The following is a 23747-nucleotide window of genomic DNA, read 5'->3' on the forward strand; positions in this document are numbered from 1 at the left end:
AAGGGCAACCGGGGGGCGTCTGAGCAGGAGAGGGCCAGGGGCTGGTGGGGGAGCAGGGAGAGAGGATGAGACACAAGAGCAAGTGTAAGCCCTTGTGTGAGTATGTGCGTGCACACACACACACCGTACACACAACACACACACATTCATACTGCCCGCAGGCATGCTCCCAGAGGAAATGTCTCCACCACCCAAGTTTTCCCTTTCAAAGCTCCAGGAGCCCAGCCCCACCGGCCTCAGTCCTGGGAGGGAAACCACAGGTTTTCACCTTTTCCACGTGGTGAGAGGGGCCAGGACTTCTGAGAGAGACACTGAGAGGCCCTGACCAGCCTCCCGCAGCTCCTCCTAAGTCCCTGGATCGCCCAGGTCAGGGATTCTCCCGAGGAGAGGATAGAAGCAGGGATGAGGGGGGTGGGGCTGAGAGACGCCTGTCTAGTCCCCACTTAACCCCTCATTTACAGTGCAGATGTGCAATAACTCTTCAATGAATGTTCTATCAATGGATGGGTGGATGGATGGGATGGAGGTGGGGAGGACAGGTGGATGGATGAATGGATGGGTGAATGGGTGGATGGATGGATGGGAAAGAGGGAGGGAGACTGGGTGGATGGGAGGATGGGTGGATGGATGGATAGCTAGAACACAATCCCAAGAACACTGATCTTAGAAGAAAATACAGGGCCACCATGATTCTGAGCTCAGTTATCCGAGCTGTTCTCCTACCTTTTCCCTGCATCCCACTCCCCTCCCCTCCTCCCATCTTAGCCTCCACGTCCCCCAGAGATGGCAAGTTCAAGACCTGCCCATCCCACTGGACTAGGAGGAAGCAACCCTTCCTTCAGAGCGGCTGGAACGAGGTCCCTCCAGAGTCTACCTCCGGGCCCCACTGATACCGCTGCATCAGCCCGGAAGGAATTCCCTGCTCCTTCTCCTCCAAACGTGTAAGCCCTGGGTCCTCATCTCCAGACAAACGCCCTCAGTCCCCTTACGGCAGAAGTAGTAAAGGTGCAGCCCACAGCCTGGATTCAGTCTAGAAATGTGTTTGGTTTGGTTAATCGTGTTTTCCTAAAAACAAATTGAATGCATGTTTAAACATTTGGGGAAATTCACACAAAATCTTGGATGGCATCACCAGCTCAATGGACATGAGTTTGAGTCAACTCCGGGAGTTGGTGATGGGCAGGGAGGCCTGGCGTGCTGCAGTCCATGGGGTCGCAAAGAGTCGGACACGACTGAGCGACTGAACTGAACTGAACACAAAATCTGAATTTCCCCCTCCATCTCGTCTTGAGAAAGGGGAGAGTCTGGCCACTGGCAGCCTGCAGTCCTGCCTGGCAGCCCCGGGCAGGAGTGGAGACACTGCCACCCCTCTCAGATGGGAACGAGCTGGCAGAGTCACACGGTCCTCCCCGGCCCTGAGGTCTCTGTGACACGGCAGTTAAACGCCTGTCACCATTTGTCATACTACTTGTACTGGTGTTGGTTTTTTTTTTTTCTTAAAGCAGAAAACTAGTTCCTTAGATAAAATTTCTACCAAAAATAGGCAATGAAAAAAAAAAAACCCTCCAAAAAAGAAAAGAGAAAAAAAAAGAAAAGCAGGAAGAACCATGAGATTTCACACTGTGGACGTGACACCCTTTCTAAGGCTCCTTCGCTTTGAAATAAAACCTAACAGCTGAAGACAGGCAGGAAGTGATTACATGACCTGTAAATACATGTTTGGCCCGTAGGTGGCGCTAGGGGCCAGACAGAAAAAGCTGGAATAAGGCTGGGAATACGAGGTCTGTGTGCTCACTCCCTCACTCATGTCCGACTATTTGCCACCCCTTGGATGTAGCCCCCTAGGCTCCTCGGGCCATGGGATTTTTCAGGCAGGAATACTGGAGAGGATTACCAATTCCTCCTCCAGGGAATCTTCCCAACCCAGGGATCAAACCTGCGTCTCCTGCATTGGAAGATGGACTCTTTATCACTGAGCCACCTGGGAAGCCCCGGGGACATCATAGTAAATGAGTGGTCAGGAAAGGCCTCCCTGAGGAGATAACCCTTGAGACGAGACTTGAATGAAGGGAGGCGGGAGCCGTGCAGACATGTAGAGAACAGCATTCTTGGGCAAGGGAACTGAAACTGCAAAGGCCTTGAGGCGGGAGCGTGTCTGGCCTGCTCAGCAAGGAGGCTGGTGAGGTGACCCCAGAGGAATCAAAGTCCGAACTCTGGATGGGACTGAGAGGGGCTGGGGTGCACACAGGACGGGCAGGATCCCATGAGCTGGGCTCCGTGAAGACATGCCTCCCTGTCAGTGCACCTGTTGTCCAGCTCGCCCACTGCCCCAGGGGCTGCAGGTGGCTACGGAAAGGCGGGAGGCTGCTGCCAAGCCCGGAGGCAGAAGCTGCAGCCAGGGGTCAGGCCTTGAAAACACAGGAATCCACTTAAACCTGCCCCCGGCACTGAGCCTGCTCTTACCACGGTCCTAAACAAAAGACTCCCTCGGACTGCAAGGAGATCCAGCCAGTCCATCCTAAAGGAGATCAGTCCTGGGTGTTCACTGGAAGGACTGATGTTGAAGCTGAAACTCTAATACTTTGGCCACCTGATGCGAAGAGCTGACTCACTGGAAAAGACCCTGATGCTGGGAAAAATTGAGGACAGGAGGAGAAGGGGATGACAGAGGATGAGATGGTTGGATGGTATCACTGACTTAATGGACATGGGTTTGGGTAGACTCCGGCAGTTGGTGATGGACAGGGAGGCCTGGCATTCTTCGGTTCATGGGGTCACAAAGAGTCAGACACGACTGAGCAACTGAACTGAACTGAAACAGACCCAGCTGCCACCACACGGCCCCTACCTCCCCCAGAGCCTCAGCTTCTCCTCTGACTTCTCTGCCCTCACAAGCATACGGGATGGCAGGAACCAGGAGATCCAGGGGCTCCCCACTGTGATCTTGCTTTGGAGGGCCTCTCTGGACCTCAGTCTCCCCACCATATGATGACAGGGTGGACCAGACCAGCATCACCCAGACCAGTCACAGTGCTTGAAGGTGTCTGCACCAGTCCAGGGTGAAATGAGAAAAAGTGAACCCAGCAAGGGCTGTGCTTGAGGGTGTAGGCTCTGCAGCCAGCCCTCCCAGGGCCCCAGCTGTGAGATTCTGGGCAAATGACCTAGGCTCTCCAGGCCTTAGTTTTCTCATGCATCAAATGGGGTTTCTGAGGCACCTGCTTCATAGAGCTATTGTGCAGATTAAATGATTAGCACCCATTGAGCCTACATGTACACATGCGTCATAAACGTCCCAGGGTACTCATATGTGTCAGGAAACGCCTGTCCTTTATTCTGAAACTGTGTTGCTGTAATTTTTTCGAGCGGTTGAAATGTCTTGCTTTTATGAGGTGCTGGTCATTAATGGTGCCACCAAAAATTAATGCACTGTCCTTACTGACTCTCTTTTCCTCACTACCTGTGGCCATGTTCCTCCATCCATCCCATCAAGTCCCTCAGCAGGTCCCATCAACCTCATCCCCCAGAGTGAAGTGAAAGTGAAAGTCCCTCAGTCGTGTCCAACTCTGTAACCTCATGGACTATACAGTCCATGGAATTATCCAGGCCAAGATACCGGAGTGGGTAGCCTTTCCCTTCTCCAGGGGATCTTCCCGACCCAGGAATCGAACCAGGGTCTCCTGCATTGCAGGCAGATTCTTTACCAGCTGAGCCACAGGGGAAGCCCAAGAATACTGGAGTGGGTAGCCTATCCCTTCTCCAGAGGATCTTCTCAACCCAGGAATTGAACCAGGGTCTCCTGTATTGCAGGCAGATCCTTTACCTACTGCGCTATCAGGAAGCCCAAAGCTGCCCCCGTTCTCCCCACGGCCTAGTCCAGAGCGCCATCCTCTCACCTGGGCAGCTACAGCAGCCTTCTAACAGGTCCCCCAGCCTCTCTTTTGTTGTCACCCACCCAAACTATGATTCAGTCTCCATCTGGCAGACAAAGAGAGCTTTTAAAACTCTAAGTCCAGGACTTCACTGGTGGTCCAGTGGCCAAGAACCCGCCTTCCAATGCAGGGGACACAGGTTTGCTCCCTGGTTGGGGAACTAAGATCTGGGGAGCTAACATGCCATGGGGCTACTGAGCCTGCACATCACAGTGAAGATCCTGCATGAAGCAATGAAGACCCCACGTGCACAGCTAAGACCCAACACAGCCAGAGAAATAAATAAATATTCAGAAAAACTGTTCTAAGTCCAATAGTGTCACGTCCCCTGCTTACACCCCCAATGTCTCTCATCTTACTTAGAATAAATTCCATAGCTTTGAGGTTCTGTGAGACCTGGTTTCTGCCAACTTCATCCTCATTGTCCTGCCCCATCTCCTCAGCTCATTAGGCTCCAGTCACACTGGCCCTCTTTTCCAAGCATCTGGGTGACCAGCAAGGCCCCTTTCCTGGCCTGTGTCTCCTTTACGGCCCATAGGCTGAGGACCAGGCGACCACTCGGAGTCCCAGGTACAAAATGTCATCTTGCAGCCTTGGCTTTGGAGCATCCCAAACTGCTTCTGCACCCATAAAGTCCTCTTGGTCCCCTTGGCCACTATTCACGGCGGTCCAGAGTGACTGGGCTCACCTGAGCAGGAAGCTGTAGCAGAACTCGAGGAGCCCCATCTCATGCCAGCCACTGCCAGCGTCCATGGTGTCACCCAGCAGGACAGTGCGGAGGTTGGTATACATGGCATCCGTGAGCGCCTGCAGTTCTTTGTGGAGGAGAGTCCTGGGGCAAGGAGCAAAGGAGTGAGAGTGTAGCTTCCAAAAATATATCTATATGCACCCAAGCACCTCCTTCCCCAGACCTCAAGAGTCCCAGGGCTCCCGTCCTCTTTGGATGACCAGCTTAAACAGAATGATATTATTATTTCTATCACTGTCAACAACAGCAACAGTTCCTATTTATTGTGCCAAGCACAATGATCTCACTTCATCTTCTGACCACACGAGGGATAGCAGTTACTGTTACGATACCCACTTTATAGATGGAGAGACTGAGGGACAGAGAAGACAGTGACTTGCCCAGGGTCACTCAGACAGTAAGTGATAGAGCTGAGACTGAAACCCTGATCTGCCCGACTCCAGAGTCCGAATGCTCAACCATGATAGTCGTCCCTGCTTAGATAAGGAGCCCATAGACTTACAGAAGAGTTATAATTAAGAAACCAACCATTTCTCCTTGAGATCCAAAGTTAGGGAGATCTGTTTGGATAAAGTGTCCCCAACCAAGGACTGCTGATAAGTCATGACTCCGAGTGAAGGCTACATGCAGAGTAAGGGAATTTGGCTGGTGATCTGGTCTCGTTATGTATGTACCTAGGATTCTGCGGAGAGGACCAGTTCTGGGAGAACGTGTGGCTGACGCTAGAAGCCTCTCTGTACTGAGCCTCCACAACATTCAACATTGAGCCATGACTGAGCATATGATTAGAAGCTGGGAAAGATGAGGTCTTCTATCTAAGTTTAAGGCCCCTCTACAGTTTGCAAGAACCTAGACCACTGCGTCAAGCGAAGAGTCCACGGGGTGGTGCAGAGCCAGTGTTCAACAGCGCCACCTGGTGACAACAACGAGAACAGTACTAATGTCACAATCAGGCGCTCCAGCTCTCTGTCGCCTCCTGCTGTTTGGAAATAGGATAGATCCCTTTAGATAGAGCAAGCCCCTGGTTGTTGGTTTTTTTTTTCTCTTTTTTTGAGAATTCAAGATGGGAAAACTTCCAGGGGGGTTTTGTGAACTTCCAGATAATAAAAGCTTTTGGATGTTTCATTACTGGAAAAACAATAGACATCACCCCGTGAGACAATATGTTAAAGGGCTTAACACAGTGCTCAGCACCTGGCAGCTGGCTCAGCGATCAACACTGATCACCCTACTCCAAGCGTGAGTCCTCAGTGGGGACTGTGATCATTGACAGGTGCAGCAGCCATGCCCAGAGGACCTCATGCCAGCTTGTGAGAAAAGCCCAGAAGCTCTTGGGAGCAGACACTGGAGGAACCTGGGATCTTCCCTGGGTCAGGGGATAGCATGCAGTGAACTAACTGTGGACTCTTGTTGCTAAAGGGACCGTTGGAATAGCGGGATCCAGGACACTCAGGCTCAGGAATACTCCTAAAATCTGCTCCACAAAGCCAAGGTCAGACTGAGTACTGCCTCTCATCAATATTCACCTTATGATGCTGGCCTCTCCTCAGCTTTAGCGGTCCTGCAAAACCCAGACCCCTAGATGCTTTTCCTGACTCCAGGAGGTGACTCTTTCTAAAGATGACCGCCAGGCCGTATGCACTCTTGAGGCGCAGATGCAGTCTTTTCTCCTCAGTATCTCGTGGGGAGGAGAATGGGCTGTGGACACAGCAGACCCGGGTTCAAATCCCAGCGCTGCCACTTGCTAGTAGTTGACCTTGGGTATGTCATGTCACTTCTCTGCCCCTCAGTTTCCTCATCTGTAGAATACGGATTAAAAAAATAACTACCTCTAAGGCTGCTGCACAGATATGAACACGTGCCTATCAAAACATCTGGCATTTGGCAGATGTCTTCAAAGGGAAGCCACCAGACGTCCCCGGTGGCTCAGAGGGCAAAGCGTCTGCCTATAATGTGGGATATCTGGGTTTGATCCCTGGGTCGGGAAGATCCCCTGGAGAAGGAAATGGCAACCCACTCTGGTACTCTTGCCTGGACAATCCCATGGACAGAGGAGCCTGGTGGGCTACAGTCCCTGGGGTTGCAAATTGGTGTCATTCTGTGCTTGTGAATCTAAGACAATGTCCAGCATGTAAGTGAAGACAGCAGATGTGCTCACAGGTCCTTTTGTCGATGTGAACATCCTTTATGTTTTGGGACCTGCTGTGTGACCTCAGGCAAGTTGCTTCTCTTCTCTGAGCCCCCGTGTCCTCATCTATAAAATGGGGCCATAAGTTACCCTTCAGAATTGCTAGGAAGTCTCATGAGATCATATGATGCCCAGCACAGAGTATGGACTCAAAAACATTAATCACCCTACTACCTCCATTTGACAGATGCAGAAACAGAGGCTCAGAGAGGGTGGGTGACTTGCCCAAAGTCACAAAGATAAGCAGTGGGAAAGCTGGGATTTGAATCCATGTCTGGCTGACACCAACCCCAGTCTTCTACTAAAAATCAGCCCTGCCTCTTGAAAAGGAAAGAATTCTTCTTCATTTCAATTCCCTGCATTTTGTTTTTTGCCTTGTTTTTGTTTTCTCAAAACAAAACATCTTTTTTTTTTTGGTCACACCACAAGGCATGTGGGATCATCCCCAACCAGGGATTGAACCCATGTCCCCTGCATTCCGGCAAGGAGTCTTAACCACTGGACCGCTAGGGAAGTCCAGAACGAAATGTCTTTACTGGACACCTGTTGTGGAGACCGGTTCAGCCCATGCAGGACTTGAACCACACAGGTAGAAGCCGACTGCCCACCCTGGCCCACCCATCGGGTGCTGTCTGAGGCCACTCACGGTTTCATCTTGGACTTTTCATCACCGGGGTTATAATGTGGAAGCTGCACGTCGAAAATCCTCTCCATGAGGAAGACGGCGTAGGCGTGGAAGTCCAGCCTGCTGCGGGGCTCCCACACCACCGCGTCGTAGGAGTGGGGATCCAGGAGGACCGTGATGTACCTGCCGCCCACCAGCACCTGGGGAGCGGGCGGGGATGGAGCGAGGAGCATAGCCGTGTGCAACATCGGTTCCCAGGGACCGAGGGCTTCCCTGTGCCAGGCGCTGGCCCCACCAAGTACGTTACAGACAAGGTCCCCTCATCTACCCTCACAACCACCCTGGGAGGCAAGGACTATCATTTACCCACTTAAAGCTGACATGTGAGGCTTAGAGAGGGCACAAATTGTGCCCGAGATGACATAGCTGAGAAGGGGCAGAGCTGGGACTTGGATTCAGCAATTTTTTGCACTAGAGTTTATGCTCTTAACTACCTCACTTGTAAGCATCTGCCTTGGTTGTCTTAGTTGTTGTATTTCCAGAAGCCAGAAGATAGTCTGTCCACAGAAGGCAGCAGATGGACCTGTGTGCATCACAGGTGGAGGGACTGGATGGATGGAAGGATGGATGGAGGGATGGATGATGTTGGTAGATAAATGCTGGTGGATACATTATACGTTCGTGTGGGTGAATGTATGAATGGGTTAAGGACAGAAAGAGTGGTGGACAAATGGATGAACTGGGTGGATGAATACATGGATGGATGGATGGATGAAAGAATGGTGGTGGATAAATGGTAGTGGGTCCATTACAGGGGTGTGTGTGTGTGTGTGTGTGTGTGTGCGCGCACGCGCGCGCACGTGGATGGAAGGAAGGAAGGATATTGTTGGGTAAATGCTAGTGGATGTGAAAGCACTATCTACTTCTTGGGGGGCTGAACTCTGTATATAACACACTACTCAAGATGGGAAGGAAACTGGAGAACTGTGATCTTGTAGTCAACAAAGGTAAGGGTATTTCCCCTCAGAGGTCGGTGGAGGGTGTCACAGCTGTAACCACCCACTGTCTGGGCCCTGTTTTCAAAATGTGGTCCATGAGTCATGTTAATCGAATTCTTATAAAATGCAGGCCCAATACCCAAGAAAAAAAATGCTACTGGATGGATAGTTAGATGGGTGGATAAGTGGAAGGACAGATCACTGAATATACATTGGATGGAAAGATGGATGGATGGGTGGCTACAAGTTGGTTGCAAACTAAACGTATGAATGCATGTTGGGTAGACAGATGGAAGGGTGCTAAGTGGACATTGGATCAACAGATTGAAAGGAGAATGCTGGATAGATGAAAGTTAGAAGGATACATGGAAGTGGACGGATCAGGTGACTGTTGGGATGCTGAAGTGGTGGATGGAGAGAGATATAAATAGACGTGTATGAAGCGGACAGACACTGGATGTTGAAAGGATGGATAATTGAATGCTGGGTGGCGGCAGCAGATGAATGGCAGCGTGGGCAGGTAAGCAGAAGAATGGAAGCTGGTGGAAATTGAATCTGTGGATGGAGGGTGGAGGGATTCTGGGTCCATGAGTGGAAGAATACCAGATAAATCTGAGTAGGCAGATGGAGGATTGGATGACAAATACATGAATAGAGAGATAATGGATAGATGTTTAGAAAGGTGGATAGAAGTTTGATGGAAATGGAATATACGAATGAATACTAGATAGATACTAAGATGGAAGAAGGCTGCTTAGATACTGGGCAGAGAGGCAGGAGGATAAGATGTTGGATGGGTGGATATGTGATAGATGGAAGTTGAATGAATGGATAGAGGTCAGTTAGATGAATGTACATGCACTTGATAGATCTTGAATGCATAGCTGGGTGTTGGGAAGATGCTGGAGGGGTAATGAAGGGATGTGTGTTAGGTGAGTGTTGGATATACAGTTGGATAGGCATACAGAAGGTTGGCTGGACCACTGGACAGTTAGCATATGGATGGATATTGAAGAAATCAGTAAACAGCAGGTACACCTGGTCCAGTTGCTCATCCCCTTCCTTCCCAAGAGGCACTTACAGTAAAGATGTCACCATGCTTCTCCTTCATCCTAGTGAGGAAGCCGGCAGCATCTTTTCCAAACTCCAAGGCGTGGCCCAGCCAGGGGATACTGCCCAGGTCCAGGGGAGGCTCGCCAGGTCGCCTGCAGAAGTCATGGCACTTGTCACCATTGGATAAAGCCGAGAAGAAGATAAACAGTGCAGTGCTGAGACCTTGGGAAGCCTGGGGCGCCGCAGTCCATGGTGTCACGAAGAGTGGGACATGACCTAGTGGCTGAACAACAACAAGGCCTCCCTGAGGAGACATTTGATCAAAGACTTGAAGGCAGAGAGGGAGGGAGCCACATGGATGGCTAGAAGGAGAGCTCCCAGGCAGAGAGAGCAAGAGCAAAGGCCCTGAGGTTGGATCATGCCTGGTGTGTTCGAAGAACAGTGAGGGGGCCAGTGTGGCTGGATTGGCAGAAGCAAGAAATAGCGGAAGTTGAGCCAGGGTGGTAACAGAGGCCAGACCACATGGAGTCTTGCAGGCAACGCTGGGGTCTTTAGCTTTTTCTCTAAGTGACGTGGGAGCAGAGGAGGGACTGGATTGGGCTCAGGTTATTACAAGATTCCTTTTACTGCTGATTAGGGAATTGACCACACGGGGCTGAGAGTAGAAGCTGGGGAACCAGTTGATGTTGCAACATATCAGGGGGTCCAATCAAGGTGGTCATCTCCCTGCAGGTGTATAAGGATACAGAGCTCTCTGTTTGAGCCAGCAAGGACCAGGGTCCTGGTCATCTCACACTTCCTGTCATGTCCACCAAGAGAGGATGAGGTTGGAGAGCATGGCAACGAACAAAACGAATAACCCAATTTAAAAATACACAGAGGAATCTGCATAGACAGTTCTCCAAGGAAGATACACAAATGGCCAGTAAGCACATGAAAAATACGCCCTACATCATGAATCACTGCGGAAATGCAAATCAAAACAACATGCGGTACCACTTCAAATCCACTGAGATGGCCATCATTGTAAAAACAAAAAAAAGGAAAATAAGGGCTGGCAATAATGTGGAGAAATGGAATCCTCATATATTTCTGGTGGGAATGTACAATGTGCAGCTACTCCAGAAATGAAACTGGCAGTTTCTTGAAAGGAAGAGTGATTATACGATCCAGCAATAGATCCCAAAGAATTGAAAACACATGTTCATACATCAGTTCAGTTCAGTTCAGTTCAGTCGCTCAGTCATGTCCGACTCTTTGCGACCCCATGAATCGCAGCACGCCAGGCCTCCCTGTCCATCACCAAATCCCAGAGTTCACTCAAACTCACGTCCATCGAGTCAGTGATGCCATCCAGCCATCTCATCCTCTGTCGTCCCCTTCTCCTCCTGCCCCCAATCCTTCCCAGCATCAGAGTCTTTTCCAATGAGTCAACTCTTTGCATGAGGTGGCCAAAGTACTGGAGTTTCAGCCTTAGCATCATTCCTTCGAAAGAACACCCAGGACTGATCTCCTTTAGAAAGGACTGGTTGGACCTCCTTGCAGTCCAAGGGACTCTCAAGAGTCTTCTCCAACACCACAGTTCAAAAGCATCAATTCTTCGGTGCTCAGCCTTCTTCACAGCCCAACTCTCACATCCATACATGAATACTGGAAAAACCATAGCCTTGACTAGACAGACCTTTGTTGGTAAAGTAATGTCTCTGCTTTTCAATATGCTATCTAGGTTGGTCATAACTTTCCTTCCAAGGAGTAAGCATCTTTTAATTTCATGGCTGCAGTCACCATCTACAGTGATTTTAGAGCCCCCCCCAAAAGTAAAGTCTGACACTGTTTCCACTGTTTCCCCATCTAGTTCCCATGAAGTGATGGGACCAGATGCCATGATCTTCGTTTTCTGAATGTTGAGCTTTAAGCCAACTTTTTCATTCTCCCCTTTCACTTTCATCAAGAGGCTTTTTAGTTCCTCTTCATTTTCTGCCATAAGGGTGGTGTCATCTGCATATCTGAGGTTATTGATATTTCTCCCGACAATCTTGATTCCAGCTTGTGCTTTTTCCAGCCCAGACTTTCTCATGATGTACTCTGCATAGAAGTTAAACAAGCAGGGTGACAGTATACAGCCTTGACGTACTCCTTTTCCTATTTGGAAACAGTCTGTTGTTCCATGTCCACTTCTAACTGTTGCTTCCTGACCTGCATATAGTTTTCTCAAGAGGCAGGTTAGGTGGTCTGGTATTCCCATCTCTTTCAGAATTTTCCACAGTATATTGCGATCCACATAGTCTAAGGCTTTGGCATAGTCAATAAAGCAGAAATAGATGTTTTTCTGGAACTCTCTTGCTTTTTCCATGATCCAGGGGATGTTGGCAATTTGATCTCTGGTTCCTCTGCCTTTTCTAAAACCAGCTTGAACGTCTGGAAGTTCACGGTTCACGTATTGCTGAAGCCTGGCTTGGAGAATTTTGAGCATTACTTTACTAGCGTGTGAGATGAGTGCAATTGTGCGGTAGTTTGAGCATTCTTTTGCATTGCCTTTCTTTGGAATTGGAATGAAAACTGACCTTTTCCATCCTGTGGCCACTGCTGAGTTTTCCAAATTTGCTGGCATATTGAGTGCAGCACTTTCACAGCATCATCTTTCAGGATTTGAAAGAGCTCGACTGGACTTCCATCACCTCCACTAGCTTTGTTCGTAGTGATGCTTTCTAAGGCCCACTTGACTTCACATTCCAGGATGTCTGGCTCTAGGTGAGTGATCACACCATCGTGATTATCTTGGTCATGAAGATCTTTTTTGTACAGTTCTTCTGTGTATTCTTGCCACCTCTTCTTAATATCTTTTGCTTCTGTTAGGTCCAGACCATTTCTGTCCTTTATTGAGCCCATCTTTGCATGAAATGTTCCCTTGGGATCTCTAATTTTCTTGAAGAGATCTCTAGTGTTTCCCATTCTGTTGTCTTCCTCTATTTCTTTGCACTGATGATCACTAAGGAAGGCTTTCTTATCTCTTCTTGCTACTCTTTGGAACTCTGCATTCAGATGCTTATATTTTTCCTTTTCTCCTTTGATTTTTGCTTCTTTTCTTTTCACAGCTATTTGTAAGGCCTCCCCAGACAGCCATTTTGCTTTTTTTTGCATTTCTTTTCCATGGGGATGGTCTTGATCCCTGTCTCCTGTACAATGTCACAAACCCTCTGTCCATAGTTCATCAGGCACTCTATCTATTGGGTCTAGTCCCTTAAATCTATTTCTCACTTCCACTGTATAATCATAAGGGATTTGATTTAGGTCATACCTGAATGGTCTAGTGGTTTTCCCTACTTTCTTCAATTTCAGTCTGAATTTGGCAATAAGGAGTTCATGATCTGAGCCACAGTCAGCTCCCAGTCTTGTTTTTGCTGACTGTATAGAGCTTCTCCATCTTTGGCTGCAAAGAATATAATCAATCTGATTTCGGTGTTGACCATCTGGTGATGTCCATGTGTAGACATGGACACATGTCTTCTCTTGTGTTGTTGGAAGACGGTGTTTGCTATGACCAGTGCATTCTCTTGGCAAAACTCTATTAGCCTTTGCCCTGCTTCATTCAGTATTCCAAGGCCAAATTTGCCTGTTACTCCAGGTGTTTCTTGACTTCCTACTTTTGCATTCTAGTCCCCTATAATGAAAAGGACATCTTTTTTGGGTGTTAGTTTTAAAAGGTCTTGTAGGTCTTCATAGAACCATTCAACTTCAGCTTCTTCAGTTTTACTGGTTGGGGCATAGTATCATAGATTACTGTGATATTGAATGGTTTGCCTTGGAAATGAACAGAGATCATTCTGTCGTTTTTGAGATTGCATCCAAGTACTGCATTTCGGACTCTTTTGTTGACCATGAGGGCTGCTCCATTTCTTCTGAGGGATTCCTGCCCATAGTAGTAGATGTAATGGTCATCTGAGTTAAATTCACCCATTCCAGTCCTTGTTAGTTTGCTGATTCCTAGAATGTCGACGTTTACTCCTGCCATCTCCTGTTTGACCACTTCCAATTTGCCTTGATCCATGGACCTGACATTCCAGGTTCCTATGCAATATTGCTCTTTACAGAATCGGACTTTGCTTCTATTACCAGTCACATCCACAGCTGGGTATTGTTTTTGCTTTGGCTCCATCCCTTCATTCTTTCTGGAGTTATTTCTCCACTGATCTCCAGTAGCATATTGGGCACCTACTGACCTGGGGAGTTCCTCTTTCAGTATCCTATCATTTTGCCTTTTCATACTGTTCATGGGGTTCTCAAGGCACGAATACTGAAGTGGTTTGCCATTCCCTTCTCCAGTGGACCACATTCATACATCAAGACACACACTATTGTTCATAGTAACATTAATCATAATAGCCCCAAAGTGGAGCCAACCCAAATGCCCACTGACTGATGAATGGACAAACACAGCCTGGTGTATTCATGCTGTGGAAGATTATGCAGTCATGAAAAGGAGTGGAATCCGGATTCCTGCCACAATGTGGAATCACCTCACAATCACCATGCTGAGCAAAAGAAGCCAGACACAAAAGGCCACACAGTGTGTGAGTCTATTTATATGGAATGTCCAGAAAAGGCAAACCAATGGAGAGGGAAAGGAGATTTGTGGTCTCCAGGGTCTGAGGGGAGAAGGGAATGGAGAGGGACAGCTCATCAGGACCAGGTTTCTTTTTGGAGAAATGAAAACACTCTGGAGTTAGATAGCGGGGATGGCTACACCACCGGTGACGATACTAAAAACGATACTAAAAACACATAATTCATTATATGTTTTGAAAGACTGAATCTTATAGTAGATGAACTATATCTCATTAAAGAAAAAAAAGAAGGTGATATGATACAGTGAGAGGGCTAGTTCACAGATGGTGGTCAGGGAGGGTCTCTCCAAGGAGGTGCCATGTGACTAGAGACCTGAAGAAAGAGAGGGGTGAACTTTACAGGCAGAGGGGACAGCACGTGCAAAGGCCCTGGGGTAGGAGCACACAGGGTGAGGCTCTCAGGGTGGCAGGAACCCACGTGGCTGGAATGGAGGAGACTGTGGGGCTGAACGGCTGGAGACACCCTGTGCACCAGAAGGGCCGGTGGCCAAGGGGACAGTCCAGAGACCCTCTGGAGGGTTTGAAATAGGATTTAGGAAGTAATGTGATTATGCTTTTAAAAGGTTGCAAGGGGGAATTCCCTGACTGTCCAGTGGTTAGGACTCTGCACTTTCACTGCATAGGACACAGGTTCCATCCCTGGTCGGGGAACTAAGATACTAAGATGGTGCATGCCGCGCAACACACCCCCAGCCCCCCAAAAAGGCTGTAAGAGCGAGACGCAAGAGGAAGATGTGTCAGGAGACCAAGCCAGGCCTAGCCTCCGACTTTCCCACTCCCAGGACAGGGGGCTTTGGTGCCATGCCCAGCAGACCAGAGGGGACCACCTTCCCTTCATTCTTTTCCCCATCCCAGTCTACCTTCCTCCACCATGGCCTCTGGCCTCCTTGGTCTGACTGTCCCCCAACATAACCCGAACGAGGAGACAGGTGGTGTATGGCAAGACTAGCTAGACTGGAGGGTGGGAGTCTGGGCAGTTTGGAAGCCCCAGCAGGGGTGAGGGTGCAGGGCAGCAGGAAGCACCTCCCTACCCACCGCTTCCTCTCCCCACCCCCACCCTGCCCCTGAGCCCCTCACTGAGCAGACTCGCAAAGGTGCAGGCGGCTCTGGGACTTGAAGTGGGTACAGCAGAGGACCCTTCTGTTCGCCCCTCATCTCTCTGGGAGCCAGCTTCTCCTGAAGGCTCCGTTTCCAGGATGGCAGAGCACAGGTGGGAGGAGCCCAGTGTGCACCAGCCCCCGCCCACCTCAGGTCTGAGCCCAAGGACGGGACACAGGAGTGGAGACTTTTGCACCAGAGCAGGGGTTCAGAGGGGACAGGCCAGGTCAGGGGCCCGACTTGAGCACCTCCTGGCTTCCAACCAGCCCTGCTTCTTGCTGGCCACGAGACTTTGCTTCTCCCTGCCCGTTTCCTTGTCTGTAAAACTGGAGTGTTGACACTACTGACCACATCGGGCTGTGACAAAGATGAAGTGGGTTACAGAACAGTGCCTGGTGCCTGGCAACCGGGGAACAGCTGGAGCAGGTCTGAGAAGCAGGACCAACATGACTCTTGGGTGCATCGTCTATATGGCAGGTCCTATGCATTCCCCAAGGGGGCTTCCCTGGTGCCTCAGTGGTACAGAACCCACCTGCCAGTGAAGGAGACGCAGGTTCCATCTGTTAGGTAGGTAAAATAGGGAAAAGGAGTCCAAAATGGTGGTGGCTAAAAGACAAGGAAGGGAAAAGCCCATGAAAATAGAACAAAAGAAGGTCCGAGGACCTGAAGGAGGACCTCAGGTAAAACAAACAACACTCCTGGCTGGCCCAATTTACATAGGACAGGCCCAGGGAGAGAGAAACATATAAATAGAGGAGCCAAAGCCAGGTCTCTCTCTCTCTCCCCCATGCAGTGGGGCACTCTTCTCCTCGTGTCTTTGGATCGATGTGCCCTCACGCCTCGAAGATGGACCTTCCTGCTATCTTCTAAATAAAATAGAGCCGTAACACTGAGCTGTAACACTGATTTGTCTAAGAGCTATAACACGGTCTATCCAAGACCTGAGAGCTATGACACGCAGAGGGGGCTTTAATGTCCGTCACTCCAAATCTTTGTTGTGATGAGACAAAGAACCAAGGAACATACACTCGCGTGACATCTATGGTGCCGTGACTCGGATGTAACCTGGCTGAAACAACCTCTGCGTGGAAGAGGCCAAGCACAGCAGGAGCCCAACTCAGCAAAGCTCCTGCACTAGAAGCAGAAGGTGAGAGACCCAGCGCAGGGGAAGGCCCATCGTGCTGGAAACCGGGACAGCGGAAAGCCCACGCGGCCCAGTCTCAGATCCCAGAAGACCTCCGGTTAAGGTAAGAGGTCCTTGTTCCTATGGCTGGAGGGACATGCCTAACGAAATCTTAATTCCTTTACAATCTCTCGTTTCTTGTTCCCTTGAACCTCCCGCAAACAGGCAGGTGGCAGGGGGCACGATTGAGGGACTCTGGAGAGGCTTCTCCTCAGCATGTCCCAAAGGCGCTATCTGCCGAGCCCCAGTAGCTGTTACACAAGCCGGTGGGGGTTCTTCTGTCCTTTCTCTTCTCTGTGCCAAGGATCAGACCAGTGAAATTGTGAGCACCGGTCAGATATTTAGCAAATTTTCTAGCGGGCTATGAAGGGGATTCCTTGCCACGTTTTCCCCACTGCTTTTTCCTCCTGTCCTTCAGCGCTCTCCCGGGACTTGAGCCCGACCAAAACCCAGAATGGCTTCGGGTACCTAATAAAGCTCAGGTTCTGAGGTCTCATTGCAAAAATTCATTGAGAGAGAAAGCGATAAGAGGTGGACTTAAGATTCAGAGAAAAGCGCCCACTCTACAGGGTACTGGCCATGAAATGCGGCCTGGCTAGGTTTTGCGAGCGGGTGAATTCATATTCTAGTCAGTGGGAGGATCATCCCAACCACTGGGAAACCACCCACTCCTCCCTCTTTTGACCGTGCCTTGGAGTTGTCCTGCCACCTCTGGGTGTGTCTGCTGGCTTACAGATTGGGGATTAAGGTTTACTTGAATTTGACTTGTCATCTTGGACCCAATTGATTTTAACTGGTTTACATTATACCCTTGTGCAATGTCATTCTTTCAAAGGTTGTGCTCTGCCCCCTTCCCTCCTGTTTCATGCTCTTTTCCTGAGCCCCATCCAGACCCACAAGGTTGCCTCTACAATCCTCTGGAGAGACAACCAGAAAATACCTGGCCTTGGGAAGGAAATACTCTATAATATCCAACCCCCTAATCCTACTCAGTACTGGTTACACTGGAGATCTTGGGGACGCCCAACTCCAAGGAGGTCCCAGGAGGTCATCACGCCTTGACCTGCCTAGGGATCTGGTCCTCGAAAGGTTGTCATGCCTCAACCTGCTCGGGGATCTGCTAGTCCCAGGGGTCTCAGGAGGTCATCATGCCTCGACCTGCCCAGGGACCCAACTCTCCGGAGGCCGTCATGCCTCGACCTGCCTGGGGATTCAATCTCTAGGAGGCTGTCACACCTCAGCCTGCCTGGGGATCTGCATCCTGACCCAGGGATGCCTGGCTCTCAGGTTGCAACAGTTCTGGGTAGGATAAGCTTCAGAAAGACTCACCCCTAAGGAAGTCCACCCATGGAAACAGAAGGAAGCCTATTACTCATGGGACTGTGCCCAGTCTCAACAATAATTCAGGAGCCCAATGAGAACCCCATTGCCTTTCTGGAAAGGCTAAAAGAGGCACTCCAAAAGTTTACCAATCTGGACTTAGACTGTTACAAGGGACAGGTGATTTTAAAGGACAAATTCCTGTCCCCATGTGCATCAGATATCAGAATTAAGTTACAACAGCTACAAAAGCAGGACCCTGCTGCCTCTTTAGATGAGATGGTCCAGACAGCCACCAATACCTTTTATAACAGAACAGGAGAAGGAGGCCAAGGCCCAGGAAAAGAGAAAAAGAAAGAGACAAGGCATGCCCAGATGCTGGCCACCCTCCAGAGAAGCCCTATGGCAAACCCCGAGTCCTTGAAGGACAAGGCATGAGACAAATGCCTGATCTGTAGATAGGTGGGGCATTGAGCCAAAGAGTGTCCAAACCGTGACAAGTCTCCTAGAACGGCTTGCCACAAATGCCTTCAACTGGGACATTGGGTGGCACTCTGCCCTCAGGACGCAAGAGCCTCAAGGTCAAGCGCCAAGCCTACCCTCACGATGGTTCAAGAGGACTAAAGCGGCCCGCTCCAGCCAGCCCGCCTGTCACAGATAACCATCACGGGGCTGGAGCCAAGGGTGCGACTGGATGTGGCAGGTAGGGCCGAGAATTTCTTGGCTGACACAGGGGCTACCTACTCTGTCTTGATCTCCTACTCCGGACCCGTCTCCTCCCAAACCTGTACCATTTTGGGTGCTACAGGAAAAGCAACTACTAAAAGATTCACCCAAGCACTTCTTTGTTGCTGGGATGGACAAATATTTTCCCACCAGTGTCTGGTGGTCCCTGAGTGTCCTACTCTCTTACTGGGAAGAGATATACTCACTAAACTGGAGACCACCCTTGTGATGGGAAGTTTTTCAGCCCCTACAGCTCTACGGCTCCTGGTTACTACTGAAGAACCCATTACACCTTCAATAGAGAGGGACCAAAAACTATGGGAAGACAAAATTAACCCCCAGGTGTGGGACCAGGGGATTCCTGGACGAGCCCACCAAGCTGAACCTGTCATCATTGTCCTCCAAGATCCCACTTGGTTTCCTAACCGGAAACAATATCCCCTCAAAAGAGAGGCTCAGGAGGGACTACAGCCCCTAATAAATCAACTCCTTGCTTTTGGGCTATTGGTCCCCACCAGTTCGCCATGTAACACCCCAATCCTCTAAGTAAAGAGAAAAGACGGAACCTGGTGAATGGTTCAAGATCTCCAGATCATAAATGAAGCTATAGTCCCCCTCCATCCCACAGTACCCAATCCCTATGTAATCTTGGGAGAAATCCCACCCAGCGCCAAGTGGTTTACAGTCTTGGATCTCAAAGATACATTTTTTTGCATACCGCTGGCTAAAGAATTCCAATATCTTTTTGCCTTTGAGTGGGAGGTCCCAGGAGAAAAACGCCAGCAGATGACTTGGACAGTATCATGTCAGTATTACCTCTGAGCTGACTGTGGCTCAGATCATGAACTCCTTATTGCCAAATTCAGACTGAAATTGAAGAAAGTAGGGAAAACCACTAGACCATTCAGGTATGACCTAAATCAAATTCCTTATGGTTACACAGTGGAAGTGAGAAATAGATTTAAGGGACTAGATCCGATAGATAGAGTGCCTGATGAACTATGGACAGAGGGTTTGTGACATTGTACAGGAGACAGGGATCAAGACCATCCCCATGGAAAAGAAATGCAAAAAAAAAAAAAGCAAAATGGCTGTCTGGGGAGGCCTTACAAATAGCTGTGAAAAGAAAAGAAGCGAAAATCAAAGGAGAAAAGGAAAAATACAAGCATCTGAATGCAGAGTTCCAAAGAGTAGCAAGAAGAGATAAAAAAGCCTTCCTCAGTGATCAGTGCAAAGAAATAGAGGAAAACAACAGAATGGGAAACACTAGAGATCTCTTCAAGAAAATTAGAGATCCCAAGGGAACATTTCATGCAAAGATGGGCTCAATAAAGGACAGAAATGGTCTGGACCTAACAGAAGCAAAAGATATTAAGAAGAGGTGGCAAGAATACACAGAAGAACTGTACAGAAAAGATCTTCATGACCTGGATAATCACGATGGTGTGATCACTCACCTAGAGCCAGACATCCTGGAATGTGAAGTCAAGTGGGCCTTAGAAAGCATCACTACGAACAAAGCTAGTGGAGGTGATGGAAGTCCAGTCGAGCTCTTTCAAATCCTGAAAGATGATGCTGTGAAAGTGCTGCACTCAATATGCCAGCAAATTTGGAAAACTCAGCAGTGGCCACAGGACTGGAAAAGGTCAGTTTTCATTCCAATTCCAAAGAAAGGCAATGCCAAAGAATGCTCAAACTATCACACAATTGTACTCTTCTCACATGCTAGTAAAGTAACGCTCAAAATTCTCCAAGCCAGGCTTCAGCAATACGTGAACCATGAACTTCCAGATGTTCAAGCTGGTTTGAGAAAAGGCAGAGGAACCAGAGATCAAATTGCCAACATCCCCTGGATCATGGAAAAAGCAAGAGAGTTCCAGAAAAACATCTATTTCTGCTTTATTGACTATGCCAAAGCCTTTGACTGTGTGGATCACAATCAACTGTGGAAAATTCTGAAAGAGATGGGAATCCCAGACCACCTGACTTGCCTCTTGAGAAACCTATATGCAGGTCAGGAAGCAACAGTTAGAAGTGGACATGGAACAACAGACTGGTTCCAAATAGGAAAAGGAGTACGTCAAGGCTGTATACTGTCACCCTGCTTATAACTTATATGCAGAGTACATCTTGAGAAACGCTGGGCTGGAAGAAGCACAAGCTGGAATCAAGATTGCTGGGAGAAATATCAATAACCTCAGATATGCAGATGATACCACCCTTATGGCAGAAAATGAAGAGGAACTAAAAAGCCTCTTGATGAAAGTGAAAGGGGAGAATGAAAAGTTGGCTTAAAGCTCAACATTCAGAAAATGAAGATTATGGCATCTGGTCCCATCACTTCATGGGAAATAGATGGGGAAACAGTAGAAACAGTGCCAGACTTTATTTTGGGGGGCTCCAAAATCACTGTAGATGGTGACTGCAGCCATGAAATTAAAAGACGCTTGCTCCTTGGAAGAAAAGTTATGACCAACCTAGATAGCATATTCAAAAGCAGAGACATTACTTTGCCAACAAAGGTCCATCTAGTCAAGGCTATGGTTTTTCCAGTAGTCTTGTATGGATGTGAGAGTTGGACTGTGAAGAAAGCTGAGCGCCGAAGAATTGATGCTTTTGAACTGTGGTGTTGGAAACAATCTTGAGAGTCCCTTGGACTGCAAGGAGATCCAACCAGTCCATTCTGAAGGAGATCAGCCCTGGGATTTCTTTGGAAGGAATGATGCTAAAGCTGAAACTCCAGTACTTGGCCAGCTCATGTGAAGAGTTGACTCATTGGAAAAGACTCTGATGCTGGGAAGGATTGGGGGCAGGAGGAGAAGGGGACGACAGAGGATGAGATGGCTGGATGGCATCACTGACTCGATGGACGTGAGTCTGAGTGAGCTTCGGGAGTTGGTGATGGACAGGGAGGCCTGGCGTGCTGAGATTCATGGGGTCACAAAGAGTCAGACATGACTGAGTGACTGAATTGAACTGAACCTCAGGGATTCAGAGATAGCCCCCACCTGTTTGGACCAGCCCTTAGCTGGGATCTCCTAGATCTGGACCTGGGACATAATGGAAAAATATTACAATACATAGATGACCTACTAATCTGCTCTCCAGATGAGAAAAGTGCCCAACAACATGCAATTCAGGTTCTAAACTTCTTGGCAGAAAGGGGATATAAAGTCTCCGGTGCTAAGGCACAGATGGTCGAGACAAAGGTCACTTACCTGGGAGTTCAAATTACACACGGGTCCAGGAGGCTGTCCTCTGATCGGGTACAAGAAATCCTCCAGTTGCCCTCCCCCATGACTCGAAAACAATTGCGAGCTTTCCTGGGGCTAACTGGATATTGTAGAATCTGGATACCCAACTATGGTCTAATTGCCCAGCCCTTATATGAAAGCTTAAAGGGACGAGACGATTCAATCCCACTGATGTGGTGAACTCCTCAAAAAAAGGCAGAGGATACACTAAAACAGGCCTTAACTCAGGCACCTGCCTCGAGGTTGCCAGACCCAGAAAAAGCATCCCAACTTTACGTCCATGAAAGAGAGGGAATAGCCTTGGGAGTGTTAACTCAAAGGTTGGGATCTGAGCCCCAGCCTGTAGCTTACTTATCCAAGAGGCTCAATCCAACTACCCGAGGTTGGCCTCCCTGCCTTCGAAGTTTTGCAGCCATTGCAATCATGATAGAAGATGCTTTAAAACTTTCCTTTGGGGGGCAAACTAACTATTTTTACCAACCACCAAGTAAAACAACTCCTAAATGGGAGAGGCCATTTATGGATGTCTGATCAAAGAATCCTCAGATATCAAGTAATGCTGATGGAAAATCCAGGCCTCACTATATCCCCTTGTGAGGTTCTTAACCCAGCCACCCTCCTGCCTACCCCCGAGGGCTCTCTCCCCTTTCACTCTTATCTAGAAACCTTGGACCAATGGACAAAACCCCGAGAAGGATTGTCAGAAGATCCTCTGACCAACCCTGAGGAAATCTGGTACACTGATGGAAGCAGCTTTGTCTTGGATGGAGAAAGAAGAGCCGGGTATGCAGTAGTCTCCAATTTTGAGACCATAGAGGCTAAGCCTCTGCCACCAGGTACTTCAGCCCAGTTAGCTGAGCTCATAGCCCTGACTCGAGCTTTAGAGCTGGGAAAAGGAGAAAGAATAGCTATTTACACTGATTCCGGGTATGCCTTTCTGGTGCTACATGCACTTGCTGCTATTTGGAAAGAAAGGGGCCACTTGACCACCCGAGGGTCCCCAATCAAATATGGTGATCAGATTCTTAGATTCTTGGAGGCAGTCCATCTGCCCACCGAGGTTTAAGTCTCCCACCGCAAAGGACACCAAAAAGGGAGCACGGAAGTGGCACGAGGGAACCAAGCAGCTGATCAGGCAGCTAGGAGAGCAGCATTACAGAACCATGTCCTAATAGGGGTTGCTACCCTAGTTCCACAGACTAATTTGCCAGAAACTCCTTCATATACTGAAGGTGAGACTCTTAAAGCTAAGAACGAGGGCTTTCAAAAATATCATATGGGGTGGTTCCAAACAGAGGGGCTCCTTTTTCTGCCTGGGAACCTCCAATGGAGGTTGGTTAACTCCTTACATGCCAGTACTCATTTAGGAGAAAAGGCCCTCCAAAGACTACTAGAAAGGTCCTTCGGAGGAACAGGCTTCCAAACAACCATAAGACAGGTGGTCTCCTCTTCTCCCACTTGCCAATTAAACAACCTCCAAGGAGCTTGAAGACCTCAGCTGGCCCAGCCTATCCAATGACGTGGGGCCTACCCAGGAGAGGACGGGCAGATGGACTTCACCCAGATGCCAGTTTCTCAAGGGTATAAATAGCTATTAGTCATGATAGATACATTCACAGGATGGGCTGAAGGCTTTCCCACCTGGACTGAGAAGGCTGAGGAAGTGGTAAAAAAACTGCTCCATGAAATCATTCCAAGATTTGGTCTGCCCAGGTCATTACAAAGTGACAATGGGACATGATTTATTTCTAAGGTCACCCAAGGGGTCTCAAAAGCATTGGGCATTACTTATTATCTCCATTGTGCCTAGAGGCCTCAATCTTCAGGAAAAGTAGAAAGAGCCAATCAATTCTTAAAATCAGCGATAAAAAAAGATCACCCAGGAGACCTCCCTAGGATGGAAGGAGGCTTTACCAATAGCTCTCCTCCGCACCCACATTGCCCCTAAGGAACAGCTTGGTCTTGGTCCTTTTGAGATGCTATATGGGAGACCTTTCGTT

At 48.8% G+C, this 23747-nt stretch overlaps 1 protein-coding gene across 4 annotated transcripts in view; it reads right to left on the reverse strand.

Moving 5' to 3' along the window:
* The window catches only part of PTGIS (prostaglandin I2 synthase), a 63821-nt gene that overhangs the window by 27531 nt on the left and 12543 nt on the right, over nucleotides 1-23747 (reverse strand). For all 4 annotated transcript variants that reach the window (XM_069548805.1, XM_069548806.1, XM_069548807.1 and 1 more), the window contains 3 exons: nucleotides 9570-9693; nucleotides 7512-7690; nucleotides 4618-4761 (listed from right to left, as the gene is read on the reverse strand). In XM_069548805.1, the coding sequence (XP_069404906.1) occupies nucleotides 4618-4761; nucleotides 7512-7690; nucleotides 9570-9693 (447 nt within the window). The remainder of the gene's footprint in view (nucleotides 1-4617; nucleotides 4762-7511; nucleotides 7691-9569; nucleotides 9694-23747) is intronic.

Source organism: Ovis canadensis, chromosome 13 (assembly GCF_042477335.2).
Source record: "Ovis canadensis isolate MfBH-ARS-UI-01 breed Bighorn chromosome 13, ARS-UI_OviCan_v2, whole genome shotgun sequence".
Classification (NCBI taxonomy): domain Eukaryota; kingdom Metazoa; phylum Chordata; class Mammalia; order Artiodactyla; family Bovidae; genus Ovis; species Ovis canadensis.